We start from the raw sequence: 14,651 nt of genomic DNA, 5'->3' as shown, positions 1-14,651 counted from the left end.
ACAATGTAGTACCAATAAATGATGCATCTATTTGGCCTCTTACACGTGTCAATACCGTGTGTCAGTGATTCATATATATCGCTCTCCTCATCGATTTTGTTAGCATTTTAACTCTTTGCTACACTTCATTAAATACAGACCATAAATATTGCAACAGGAAATATTGTGTTTCCTATTCAGAAAACCTCCAGGGCTGTCCGAAGTCCGGACTTGCTATTAATTCGACTGCTACAACAAAATATCCACATGATCAAACTGATGTGTGGGCTTACTGCTGAGATGGACCAGGTTTCAGTTAGAGTTGCCTCCGATAAAATATCAGCTTGCAGCCACCTGAAATTACAGAGGTACCATTAGAAGCTTACCAACTATAATAATCAAATAGAAACAAGAGTTGCGTCCCTTGACGTACCCGGTGGTAAACCTGTATGAAATGAATTGGTTAGTTCCTACCTACCAAATCAATCGGGGATAGACAAATTACTTGAAAACTCTACAAGAAGGTGTGAAATGAACGAATTCAACAGACCCAGAGTTACGCACGTTACTCACGACTGGTTTCACTGTGTGTCAGTTCGAATTTAAGATTCATTAGAAATTGTACCTCCGTGGGGAATGGAACCCGGGTCTTCAGTGTGACGAGCGTACGCTTTAACCACTAGGCTACCCTAAGACGCAAGCTGGTTTAATTGTGCTAGTTCACAGAGATACCATACCGAACTTACGCCGGAATACCGACTCAGAGACATTATACTGACTCCGAACTGTCCAGTCCTTTTTGTGCACTTTCATGCCGAGCGTCAGGCAGGGGAAAACAAGTACCATGTTTTAACCTCTTTTGGTATGACGCGACCGAGACGAAGTTTCGTTTTATACCTGTATGGTGTTATCAGCACTTGTATCGGGAATACACACAGTTGGGTACACAACAATTTGTTACTTATTAGTGAACTAATAATGTTTTTAGACAAGTGTTATATTTTCCTAAATGTGCCTGTGTTGGTATAACAGTCTGTTCGTCCATTGTTGTAGTTTTTACATAGACCGAGGGACTTATGAGTAATTGAGATATGGCCGGATGGGCAATTGAAAAGAAAGTACTTGCGTTTCTATTATTTTAAACAATTGTTTCTAACAGGGCAAATTTAGTATAGTTCTTACATATTTTGAAAGTTCGCTTGTTGACCAGTTTAGGGCAATATATAAACCATGAATTGAATGACATTTCTTACAACGTTTACAGCAACAGCGAGAAGTTTCTGTGCTACATTCAGCATGGAAGGGAGGTAATCACATTGTCAGGAACATGTTTTAGATTTTAAACTCATGAGTGTCATGTTGTTCTAAACATGCCTGTATTGATTACATACGCGGGTATGGTATCGTATTGCGTGTAAAGATTGAGGAACAGAGAGCTTGTCGCTGTGTCACGTTGTGTTCCTGAGGACAGGAAACTGACGCACGAATGTGAACAAAGTAAAGGACAGTCCTTGACAGACATCGCTGGAGATAATGACCTGTCAATTAAAGTGCTCAAATTGAAACTGTTTAACAGAAATGTGACAAAGGTTAGCACGCTATAATGATGACAACACTAGGGGCCTACAGAGTGAAAGGAGGTGAAAAGGTGGCAGTATAAGATCCCATTCATTGAGTGAGTGATTAGACATGAAATATCACGTATCTTTCACTGAGTTAGTGAACAGAGATGAAATATCAGATACTATTCACCGGGTGTGTGATTGTGTGTGTTCAGTTGAGTTTTGTTTGTGTTGATGCGTGTTGCGTGTGTTTCTGTGTGTGTTCTGTGTGTGTTAGTGCGTGTGTTTCTGTGTTTGCTGATGTGTGTGTTAGTGCGTGTGTTGATGTGTGCTGGTATTTGCTTTTAGTCACGACGATATATTGCCAAAGTATTGCACACAAAAGCTAGTTTAGGTTGACTATACGATACCCTTCCGGATATGTCAACCCCTCATGTGTGCTTCTTACTAAAACAAAGTTAACATGTTTAATCCCACCACAAAACGGGTTGAGGTTTATGATACAGTATGATACAGTAACACAACTGTTACAATACGTATAATACAAAAAATTCAATTTTGTTCACCCATTATAAAACATCTTAGGATTAAATCGAAACAATTTTATAGTATTTCGTCAAATTCCGCCAGCGTTGTTTTTTTTTTTTTTTTTTTTTTTTTATTATCCATTCAACTCAGTAGACAGATACACAAATAAATGATGCAACAGCACAAGTACATAATAAGACAAAAGTTCATATGGATAAAAGTTATACATACTGGATATATGGCAGCAGTGGTGACCATTTTCTGTCAAATGGTAACATTTTATTATTCTTAGTAGCAATAAACTTTTCAGTTTTGAAAATATCACCCAGTATTTTTAGAAATGCATCCAGTGATAACTTGGTGTTTTTAATACTTGATACATGAATGTATTTTTTACCAGCAAGAAGTATATGGTTCATTAAGTCAGTATTATTTCCACCAATTAAGACTGTATATTTTGTCAGGGTAAATGTTTCTGTTGTCTTATTGTCAATATATTCTTTCAGTTTCAACCAGAATGTTTTCACACATTCACATTCCCAATAAATATGTATCAAATTTTCAGACACTAAGTTACAAAAAGAGCAAAGTTCATCATCAACTAATTTCATTTTCAGTAATTCTTTTTTTGTGTATATAATATTATGAATAAATTTAAATTGAAAGTCAATCAATTTTGTATCTTTTGTGCATCTTCTATAATCTTTAAAAATATATTCCCATGGGATTACAGTGTCAAAGAGTTGTTGCCATTTTTCACATGTAGATGGGAAAGTTTCAGTACTTATAAGCTTATCATAGAAATATCTTGACCTCTTTGGTGCTGAAAGTAAACATATCAGTGGTGTGCTGAGATAGTGATTATGAACAATCAATAGATTATTTCTAATAGTATCTTTCCATTTTCTTGGTATATTTGAAAGAACCTGGTAGTAATCAAGAACTGTGCCTTTGATTTTGTAAGCTTTCTTAAGTTCATTAAATGACAAAATACCCTGATCATTACACAAGTCTCTTATAGAGTGAATACCCTTAAAATACCAATGTCTTATAATAAAATTACTATTTTGGAATTGATGGTTGAACCAAAGGGGTTCAGATAAGATTTGATTAATATCTGTAAAATCAGTTTTATGTGTTCTATAAAATATTCCCCATGCTGCCAACACATCTTTCCAATAGGGATTAATTATTTTCACATAATTTTCAATGTTGGCTCCAAGCAGAAATATATCCTTGAATGGAAAGGTACTAGGGCTAGTGTTTTTATTTTGGAGATATTTATTTAATACTGACAGTTTTAATGAGTTAATGAATACCTCTATATTAACCATTCTTAGTCCCCCTTCTTCATATTTTCTAATAAGTGTTGTTCGCTTTATCTTATCGCGCTTATCATTCCAGATGAATTTATAAAATATATTGTTTAATTTATCAATGAATTCCTTTGGAGGATTTGGGAGTGAAGTGAATATATGCACTAATGATGAGAGTGCTAAAGTTTTAATAACCGTTATTTTCCCTATTAATGTCAAATTTCTTTTTCTCCAATTCCCAAGAGTTCTATTAATAATTTCTAGTCTTTTTCTTGTATTAATTACCCAAAGGTTATTCAACTTAGGATTAAGCTTTATTCCTAGTACATCAAAATCCCCACTGTGCCAATCAAGCTTAAGATCCTGACATAACATCATGTTACTACCTGCCATTGAGCCTATCCATATTGCTTTAGTCTTCTCTACGTTTATTTTTAAACCAGACATTTTGTAGAAATTATTTAGGGTGTCAATTGCTATGCTTAAGCTTTCTTCACATCCATCAAGAAATAATTCAGTATCATCTGCATATTGTCCAATTTTATGTTCAGTATTATTCAACGTCATTCCTTTTATTGCACTGTTGTTACGGATCATTGTTCCTAAAATTTCTGCCACTAAAAGGAATATGTAGGGAGAGACCGGGTCGCCTTGTCTACAGCCCCTTTCATTGTGAAAAAACTGAGATAGATGACCATTTTGTATAACACAAGATGTAGGATCATTGATTAATATTTTGATCCATTTTTCCATATTAGGTCCAAAGCCAAATTTTCCTATTGTTAGAATTATAAATTCTTTAGAGACAGTGTCGAAAGCTTTTTCAAAGTCAATAAGTAACAACAGTCCCTTTTTACCCTGTAATTTTGCTTCAAACATAATATCATATACCAGTCTAATGTTCTCACTAATACATCTTCCAGGGATAAAACCTGTCTGAGTTTCATGAATTAGTGTATTCAAAGTTTTTTTAATTCTATTGGCTATACATGTACTGAGTATTTTATACACAGAATTTAGAAGGGAAATTGGGCGCCAGTTTTTTAACAACTGTCTATTTTTGTTAGCTTTTGGAATGCATGTGATGACGCCTCTTTTGATTGTTGGACTTAACATATTTTGCCTGAATGTTTCTGATATATATCTACAAACCCAAATATGGAGATCTTTCCAGAAAAATTTAAAGAATTCTATTGGGAAACCATCTATTCCTGGGCTTTTGTTATTTTTCATTGATTTAACAGCTTGTGTTATCTCATCTATTGTAATGCCACCCTCAAGAGTTTCAGCTTCAACAGTTGTTAGTTTTGGTGTAATAACATCATTGAATATCTCAATATATTTACTTGCTATTGTACCACCTGATGCATATAGATTTTCATAAAATTTTCTCTGCTCATATAGAATAGCCTTACCATCTGATATTACTTCTCCTTCATCATTAATGACACTATTCATAAGCTTACTGGCATAATTTCTGTTTTCGAGATGACAGAAATATTTGGTTGTTTTTTCTCCTTCCTCGTACCACTGAATTCTATTTCTTATTTGTATACCTCTTATTTCAGCTTCTTTTAATTTTTCAAATTCTAGTTTACATTTGGATAGTTCAGCAAGTTTAGTTTCACACACTGTTTGGAAATTTTCTCTGATTTCTTCTTCCATTGCAGAGATTGTTTTTTCTAAATTTTTCATTTTTTCAGTCTTGATTTTTTTTAGGTAGGAAGAGAATGATATTGTTTTCCCCCTCACTTTCATCAAAAATGTTTCTAAAAACAATGTGTCACTTATTTTAAGTTGTAATTTTGAGTCCTCAGTATGACCTAGTTCATCCTCAGTGCAGTTACAGTATTCTAATTTTGTTTCAAGAAGCATGTCCTTGACCATATTTACATAGTCTTGATTATATAGTAATGATGTATTTAATTTCCAGTATCCACCACCCCGTTCCTTATGAAGTTCACTGGAAAAGGACATAGTAATTGCCGAATGATCAGATTTATATCCTGGAAGTATGGAACAGTCACTTGTCATGTTTGCTAAATCTTGTGAAACTAAAAAGAAATCAAGTCTGGACTGTTGTTTCGGGTTTTTTTTCCACCATGTGTACTTTTTAACATCGTAATTTCTCTCCCTCCAAATGTCTATCAAATCATACTTTTCTATATTATCTAACAATACCTTTCTTGCTTTTGGATTATTAATATGTTTATAATTTTCTAAGTCAATGGAAGGATTAAGAACTAAGTTCCAGTCTCCACATATCACAAGAGATTCATTTTCAAATTCTTCCATATTGTGAAATAAGGCATGATAAAATTCGGGTGCATCTTGATTAGGACCATATATATTAGTCAGTGTGATTCTTATTCCTTCTATAGTTACATCTGCTATTATATAGTTTCCATTGGTGTCAGTCTTGAATTTGTGGATATTTACTTCCAAATTATTGTTAAATAGGATAGCAACCCCTCTTGCATTTGATTTATATGGTGCTATAATGCTTTGAAGACCCCATTCATTTCTCATAGTAATATCATCCTCTTTGGCTATATGAATATCTTGTAGGCATATAACTGAAAACTTTCTTTTACGCCAAAGGTTCATTATTTCTTTTCGTTTTCTCTTTTCTGCCAGGCCTCTACAATTGGCTGAAGCTATTCTAATCTTATCACCCATATTGATTCATAATGCGCACACTGTTACTATATCTCAACTGTCTACTGAAATGGATGTTTTTATATTTTTTAGTGAAAACAAGATTATAAAAGACATTAGAAAACATAAAACACAAAGAAAAAGTGTCACCACAAGTCAAATCCATCCTGTACTATATAATAGACAATAAAAAAAAAGGCCACTGTATCAATGTGTCTAGGTAACACCTACCATGTCTTCTGTTGAGAAACACATAGAGGAGAGAAATACACAAGAGGTGTCCAAAAACTAGGTCAGATAAGGGAGGCTACTACAATTCTGCTCAGTTGAATAACCATATCCGACGAATTTCACGTGAAAATATGTTTCAAAACACAAGAATTACAGCCAACAATAATATTATGTTCTTATGTACATAAAAACAATCATATATAAATATATATCACAAACTCACGTTTTTAGACCCAACTGCTGACGGGCAGTGGGGTGAACAAGTGTCAGTTTGATAGTCTCTCGACACAATCAGTGTAAGTCACGTGATCGGTGACCAAACCACACATCGGTTTATAAATACGGCATATGATTCACATCCTTAAAATGCTAATCCTGCATAAATATAACGTTCAGAAAAAAATTGATATTGATAATATCGATAGAGATATCTATATATAATAAACATCATGTTCCTTAAAACAGCGACGTCAAATGCATTTCACTGTCAGCGAGGTAGCGAATGTCAACAATAGTCACATGATCATGCCCCCACGTGGGTCTAAAAAATAGACCTGTAAACAAACTGGTTACGGGAGCTGTAGGAACTCTGTGTGTATTGATTAACATCCATGGCAATATAATTCCGATTGCCAATCTTCAATTAAAAGTATTGTTATATCATCTTTGCATTGTTGTATTAGAGGAAGTTCAGTCTTGTGAGTGTATTAAAACGGTATAAACAGAGGCCAGAGGAGACACCATGCAACGTTTTCGCACACAGTTGACAGTAAGTATCCTACCACCCGGCAAGTTCTTACAAAAATGCTTGATCCATGTTATCCTCAAGTTTGACTGTTTTCCATGGTCGATCTGAGTTTTTTCTGCACTGCAAGATAATATCAATTCCTTTTTCCTGAATACGTGTTTGGACCATATATTTCTGCCTCAATTCGTATGCTTTACTGGCCAGTTTTCCTCGGATCTTCTTCAAGGGAACCGGGAGATCGGTGCGGATAGACATGTGTCTCTCTCGCAGTAGGGCACTTTTACGAAAACTAGCTTCAATAATAGCTTGCCTGTCACACATGTTGACAAATTTGGCGACAATAGGCTTTGGTGAAGCAGCTGTACGGGGATTTGTACTCTGGCGGGGCAGCCTGTGAATATTCATAATGTTTATGTCGTGGGCATTCGAAATTCCCAAATCCTTGAAAAGGTCTCTGCAGGCTGACTCTGGATCTCGTTCATCAGGTATGCCATATATCAACAGATTATTCTTACGAAAATAAAGTTCTTGTGTCAATAGTTTTGTTTCCGTGTCTTTACGTAACTGGTCCATTTCGTCCCTGAGCTTTTGAATCTCGGCTTTGTTTACATTTATTTGTTCAGCGTTAAACTCAACTGATCGGAGCATATTGTCCGTTTTTGACTGTAATTTGGCTACTTCGACATTCACTTTATCGATTTTCGAAGTGATTTCATTTGTTTGCGTTTGTAATGAGTCTCTAATGAAAGATTTAATTTCATCGATCATGCTCACCGACATGGCGGTCGATACATTTTCCGGTGTCGAGGTAGCTCCAATACATGTTGAGGTTTTTTGCTTAGCCGACGACTGGGTGTCCAGAATTAATTGCTGATCTTGATTTGGGGTTTCTGCATCTGCTTTTCCTCTCTGACTTTTTCTTGGATTGGCCATGATGTTACAGATATGGATGGATTCGCTCGGGAGATGTTATGTGCGACCTGTTGCCATGAGCGCCACCGGAAACGTTCACCTATGAAGGGAAATTATGTAGGCAAATATTTTAGTCATCAAACAAAAGTATGGGTTTTTTGGTCTTGACAGATATAGCGATTTGATATGTCTTCAAAGTTAAAAACTTCGGTGTATCGTGGCCCATCTGAAGTCTCGTATTGCGGCATACGACACTGTAAACCTTTTTACTGATTCATTATATCGGTAGTCCTAAGATCGATGCATCCTTGTGTCTGTGTGTCTGTGTGTGTTTGTGTGTGTGTGTGTGTGTGTGTGTGTGTTCACGTGTTGATGTGTGTGGTATGTGTGTGTTGGTGTGTTGACGCATGTGTGTTTGTGTTGTGTGTGTGCTTGTGCATATTGGTGTATGTGTATGGTGATGTGTGTGTGTGTGTGTGCGCGTGCACGCGTTGGTGTTACACTGGAGTGAGCGTTGGTTTGTATTGATGTATACTTGGGTGGGTGGGTGAAAGAGTGAGTCAGTTTGGTGGACTGCGAATTAGCGGGTAACAGTTGTCCATTAGCTTCAACAGCTTGACGAGCTGGGTGACAGAGTGGACGCATGTCATCGTGTCCAAGTAGGGTGTATATATATTCGAGTGAGCCACGAGCTTGTGTGGCCTAAAGTCATCCGCCTCCACACAGATGGTAGATTGCTTGATCCGATCCTCGTACTTGACTATATTCCTCTGACGGTATGGACATTCCATGATCAGTGATAACGGTAAGTTCCTGTGGTATTTATAATTTAAAAAGTAAATTCAGAACATTTTGACTACATGATAGCCTTTGGGGAAAATAGGGAAGCTCACAAGAAGCCACATTAAGCGTGTGTATAGACAGCACATCGCCCCCAGATCACGCTGTGCAAAATGCAATTCACACCAGGGTCCACCAGACACCTGGCGACAATTACGACACATGGCATAAACAGAAATCTGAAAGCATCTCATTCTCGGGTCACTACATAAAGACGGTGTAGGTGTCCTTCAGCGGGTAAAAATATAAAAGTGTACTGCGGGGACGTTGAGGTGAGAGGAACAAAGATGGTGATGTTGCAAACTTTAGTAGTTGTATGCTTACTGCAAGTGGCGTTTTCTGACGTCATGCTGCCGGAGAGTGGAGCAGACAGACACCATCAGTACTCTGCACAAGAAACATGCCGACAACAACTGCGCAGAGCTACGATTCGATTTCCCGGATGTGCCCCAAAGTCCGTGGTGATGGTGTCGTGTCGGGGCACCTGTCACTCCCGTAATGTTCCGGAATGGAGATACAGCAGCCAGGCCATGCAGATGGTGGAACACTGCACGTGCTGTAAACCCCACGTCAGGAGATTCCGCTACATTGAGTTCACGTGCCCGTCACGGCCGGGAGGTAGACTACGATGGCGACAATGGGCTGCACTGCAGTGCGCCTGTAGACCGTGCGCAGATGCGGAACCGGAAGCAGAACAACCGTATGATTACTAAAGACGCGTGTAAGTACAGTATTTGTATCTTTGTGGACATGAAATATTGTCATTTCTGTACAACATTCATCTGCCGGCGTTATTGCAGTCCTGCTCCTTGTTTAGATGAACAATTGGCTGGACGGCCATGAATATGACACAGCTGTACTTGGTCCAGGTTTACTGAACTTTGCACCTGTAACTCGGTGTTTTTACGTCTTCACATGACAATCATCTGGTCTTATCCCACCGGATTCATAGTTTTGTTTTCATAGGTTGTGCACTGTACACGTGAGGTTGTCACTGAAAGAGTCTGCCAACAAAGCTCACTCCAAGGTTTTTACCTTCTTTCAGGTGGGCTTGATCCAGACACCTCAACCTCGTAGGATCACTTAGACATTTGGCTAGCTATTCTCGATACGTTCGGAGCCCTACGAACTTCTTAAACCCATTCTTAACACATAGACTACGATCAAAGTTAAGAATTCTTAGGGCTACGAACGTTTCGAGAATAAGGGCTCTATTTAGATTGGATGAGGAACAACTTTCATTGCTACCACTTAGAATTGTAATCATTTTCCAGAAGATTCAATAATATTGCATAATGTATCATTATACAGACAATACATACAATTCATACACTGGTAATATGTAGGTGCCAACCAGTTAGTAGCATTTTTATCAGAAATTGAACATTTTGAATTAGACGCAAGATATCTTTCTCCACACAATTAAAAACACACTGATCACAGTGCGGTGCGTTGGTATAGCCTAGTGGTATATCCTTGTGGTATATCCTTGTGGTATAGCCTTGTGGCATAGCCTAGTAGTATAGACTAGTGGTAGAGCCTTGTTGTATAGTCTTGTGGTATAGCTTAGTGGTATAGCCTAGTGATATAGCCCAGTGGTATAGCCTAGTGGCATAGCCTAGTGGCATAGCTTAGTGGTATAGCCTTGTGGTATAACCTAGTGGTATAGCATTGTGGTATAGCCTAGTGGTATAACCTTGTGCTATAGCCTAGTAGTGTAGCCTGGTGGCTAAACGTTAACGCGTCACAACGCAGACCCGGGTTAGTTTCCCAACACGGATACAATATGTGAAACCCATTTCTGGTGTCTCCTGCCTTGATGGGGGAGTATAGCTGAAAGCGACATGAAAGGCAGCGAGCTCCCCTATTTAATGAAGTTAACCTGTTCAGCCGTTTGTGCCATTTGACCTCCCGGGTCATGCATATGTAGGGTATATCAGGTCAAACCGAACAACCTGTAAGTATCTATACCGAAACGTTGTTAAATAAAGGAGTTGATCATTCATAAAGCCTGTCATTCCTAAGCCAAACACACTCACTCACTGGTAACAATTTAGTCTAATGTCTGTTTTCAGCCCACTTTCATCAGATGTTAAGAGCAGCCAAGACTTAAGGAAGTGACCCCTCTCCAACCTTCCTTCAGACTCTCTGTCCCTGGGTTAGTGAGCAGCAACAACGTTTGCCAGAGTCAGCCTGACACAACATCCCACGTCGTTTCCCGTATAATTAATGACATCAGTAGACATTCCGAAGGAAGGTACCCCACACCATTCAGGCTTCTTGCACCTCATATAATGAAGAAAGGGAAAAAGAGGTGTCCTTCTCACCTGAAATACACGTGACCAGACACAGATCAAAAAGGCAGCCTATAAGAAGATGGGTGTTGGGGCTAAAGTCACCTTAACACCCACACCTTAACTTAGACTTCAGGTTGCTTAGCACCCAAGTTAATGCATATCACTTAACGAGTTGTGGTAACTAACTCAGCCCACAGGTGGGAGTAGCTCATTAATTAGCACTTAAGACCAGGAAGTAAAGTTAAAACTGTCACGTGTGACTACTCTGTGGAATAATTGGCTGAGCCCCACATGGACACTGATGGTTTTGAGAGGCGGAGCCTCCAGGACGATGATGCTGTACCTTAAAGGAGAATGCTAACACAAAGTAAAAGCAATCTAAAAGTCATCTTCCGTAGTTGAAACAGGACACAACGTTTGTAATACCGCCAATAAAAAGTCAAAACATCGCACTGGTATTTCCGCCTGTTATCGAAACACCCGACAGTTAATGAGCAAACATTATTCCTATTATGTACCACTTGTTTTTCAATTGCCTGTTGCTGTTCACGTTGATCTGCTGCTAGTCACAACATACCATGTTTACATGCTTCCCACCATTTGGCTGAAGTCACCTTGATAACGATGCAAGAATCGGCATTCCTTGTATATGAAACCTCCGTTACTGAAATACAGAATCTATCATCCATAGTGTTATCTGTCATTTTTAATTCATCAACTTCTAGAATACCGATCACACACAATTTATTAATGATCAGAAGCTTATGACGTCATATGTGCTAATTACCTGTCTGATTTTACCTGACACGTTGGCAGTGACCATTGACTCTGGAACCTTAATGATATCCCCGATGTCTGCAGGCTTGTCTCGTACACGAACAGTGAGTGCCATGCTTGACGTGTGGGTGGTTAGCATCTGCAATATTAATGTGTGGAAAACGAGCACACATCGTGTGGAGAATGGAACTGGGCTATCCTTCTGGACAACAACATCGGTCAGTTTGCAGACCATGCACCACCCGGTGTCGAGTCGTCACGTGTTTAAAGGTCACTCCTCCACATGGAATGTTCTTAAACCAAGCTCGCTCATTGGGACCTTGTTGGAGTCACAGAGAAATATGCACGTGGGCATTTATTTTGGTACATAAATATATCTATTTGATATTAGCAAACGATATCAGACCGTATTGGACAAAAGGATATGACATTTATCAATTCAATGATTTCTGAGTATAGCACTGGTTGTGGTGAGATTTGTTGAGTTTAAAATCACAAACTAACCAATTCTGTGTTTGACAAATATAAAGCAAAGCGGCGTAATACTAAACTCACTCAGTCAGTTAGGAATAGGATGCGACTGTCTCGCATCGCATGGTGCACTTTATCCATGATGTTTGTGGATTTGGATATATGTATCAGGTTTCACAGCAGGAATCTTTTTCATGTACATGAATACACATTTGAAATTTCAATCATTTCTAATCCCCAGACTCCGGAGTTGATAAGAAAACAATCATGTTTTGTATCCACGATCTCCAGAATAGATTGTGGAATATATCTATCAGAAGTTTCTCTATTTTAAAAAGTACGAGCTACGGCAAAGCACGATATATATTCATGACCTGACAAACGTTTTTGAATGCATTTTGTTACAGTACACTGATGATATGTAATTGTGTGTTGTGGTATTGTTAGTTTGTTACCAATACCCTACCTGCATCTGTAGGGCATAGATAAAATGGTATGATTAATTACGAACATGCGTTGGTGTGTGTCGTTACCCATCAATAGGAGGCATCTTCTGGCGTTAGGGTTGTGTTGGGTAGGGTGACGGGTGGGTTGGGTTGGGTGATTGATGGGTTATGGAGGGTGATGGTTGGGCTGTGTAGTGACGCGTGGGTTATGTGAAGGGTGAGTTATGTAGGGTGAGGGATGGGTTATGTAGGGTGACAGATGGGTTGTGGTAGGTGACTGGTGAGATTTTTTGGGTGACGGTTGGGTTGTTTTCGGTGACGAGTGGGCTGTGTTGCGCGGTTGTAAACCATGTGTGGTCCTCTCAAGTTAGGACAGTTTCACTCATCAACATCAGTATATACAGATAACTCATGTGCACGTTTTCTTTCCTCTCTCTACTGTCTTGTCATACATATATCGACGCCCTGTGTATTTCAGAGTTATGACGTTTATGAGAAAGAGTGACAGGAAATTCACGCCAAAATCGCTATAGCAAGGGTCATATTACACTTTATTAGACATACAAGTGCAGATGAGAGAGTAAATCAGATACATCATTATGTCAAGCAGACAAACATCCTGGCTTCAGACGTATCACTAAATACTGTGTGTTCAGCCGTACATCAACAGTATGTGGTAGCGAGTGGTTTGCAAGTTGATGTGTATTACGGATGACACACGCGTGCCTCTGCAAACACTGAATCCGGTAGATCACGTGGGGGTAAATATGAAACTTCACGAGGTCATCTAGGTACTGTTTTGCCAACATGTATGTTGTCGTTCTTGTCTATAGGCGATCGAGTCAGAAACGATCATCGGAATCAGGGCAAATATCTTTTTAGTATATCACAGATGAATACATGATATACATGCAGATCCATGGAATATCGCCATCTACGCAGATCCACAGGATATATGTGTCTATTCAGCTCCATGGGACCATGGGATATAATAATATCGCCTTTGCAGATCCATGAAATATATCCTATTATGCAGATCCGCGTTGATGAGTTCACTTGCAGAGAGATCATCCACTGACGCAAGATGACATAATCTAGCACCTGCGTGGTATCATCACAAGACACAGCGTATATATGAGAATCACTCAAACCCAGAAGCTGGAACAACAAAATAATTAATGTCTAATCTGGTCACATAGAGTATTAATGCCCATATTTCAGAAAAATAAAACGTGCAGCATCATGATATGGAGGAAAGGCCGATCTTTTTACTGTCGACATGATGTATGGATGATTTGATAAAGATTCTATTTCGCGTACTTGAGTAAACATGCTGCGGTAGAAATGATCTATGTGAGACTTAAAACATGTGTGAACACACGTGTCTAAACATAGTTTTCTTGTGATCAGCAGGAACTGTACTCGTTGTGAAATAAAAACGAAAGCACTAAATCAAACTCTAATATTTGGTTTAATTTACCTTTAATTACATTACCCTATCTTACCTTGCTAACTTTCTATAATATTCAACCTGTGTCAAACAACCTCTGTCTGACAATCTCAAGGCGTGTTGCCTAATCAATGTATCGAAATGACCTAACCACAATTTCACCCCGTTCCCCTCACGTGGCGAAAATGTCCGACTTTTTCATGCTCGAGGGCTCCGCGATGTAAGGTGTTGTCAGGTGTGTTTTCGCGAACTGTTTGCAAGTACACAAAGAAACGAATTAACTTGTCTGATAAACAGACCAATGAGTTCTATGAATAAACAATGATAAACAATACATTTGTGAGGACAATCCTTTTCTCAACTTGTGTTGATCAAGCTTGAATTGGGAAATACACACATGTGGCCTATCTGTTCGCCACCACATATTATGACAGAC

General features: G+C 38.6%; 1 protein-coding gene across 1 annotated transcript; it reads left to right on the top strand.

The window, feature by feature from the left end:
* The first annotated feature begins 9,061 nt into the window (after positions 1–9,061).
* On the top strand, positions 9,062–9,487 carry LOC137255516 (bursicon-like). The gene has a single exon (XM_067792949.1). The coding sequence runs from the start codon at positions 9,062–9,064 to the stop codon at positions 9,485–9,487; it is 426 nt and encodes a 141-aa protein (XP_067649050.1).
* The last annotated feature ends 5,164 nt before the right edge of the window (positions 9,488–14,651 follow it).

The sequence above is a fragment of the Haliotis asinina genome, chromosome 11, assembly GCF_037392515.1.
Source record: "Haliotis asinina isolate JCU_RB_2024 chromosome 11, JCU_Hal_asi_v2, whole genome shotgun sequence".
NCBI classification, from domain to species: domain Eukaryota; kingdom Metazoa; phylum Mollusca; class Gastropoda; order Lepetellida; family Haliotidae; genus Haliotis; species Haliotis asinina.
This window is presented reverse-complemented; position numbering and strand designations above follow the sequence as displayed.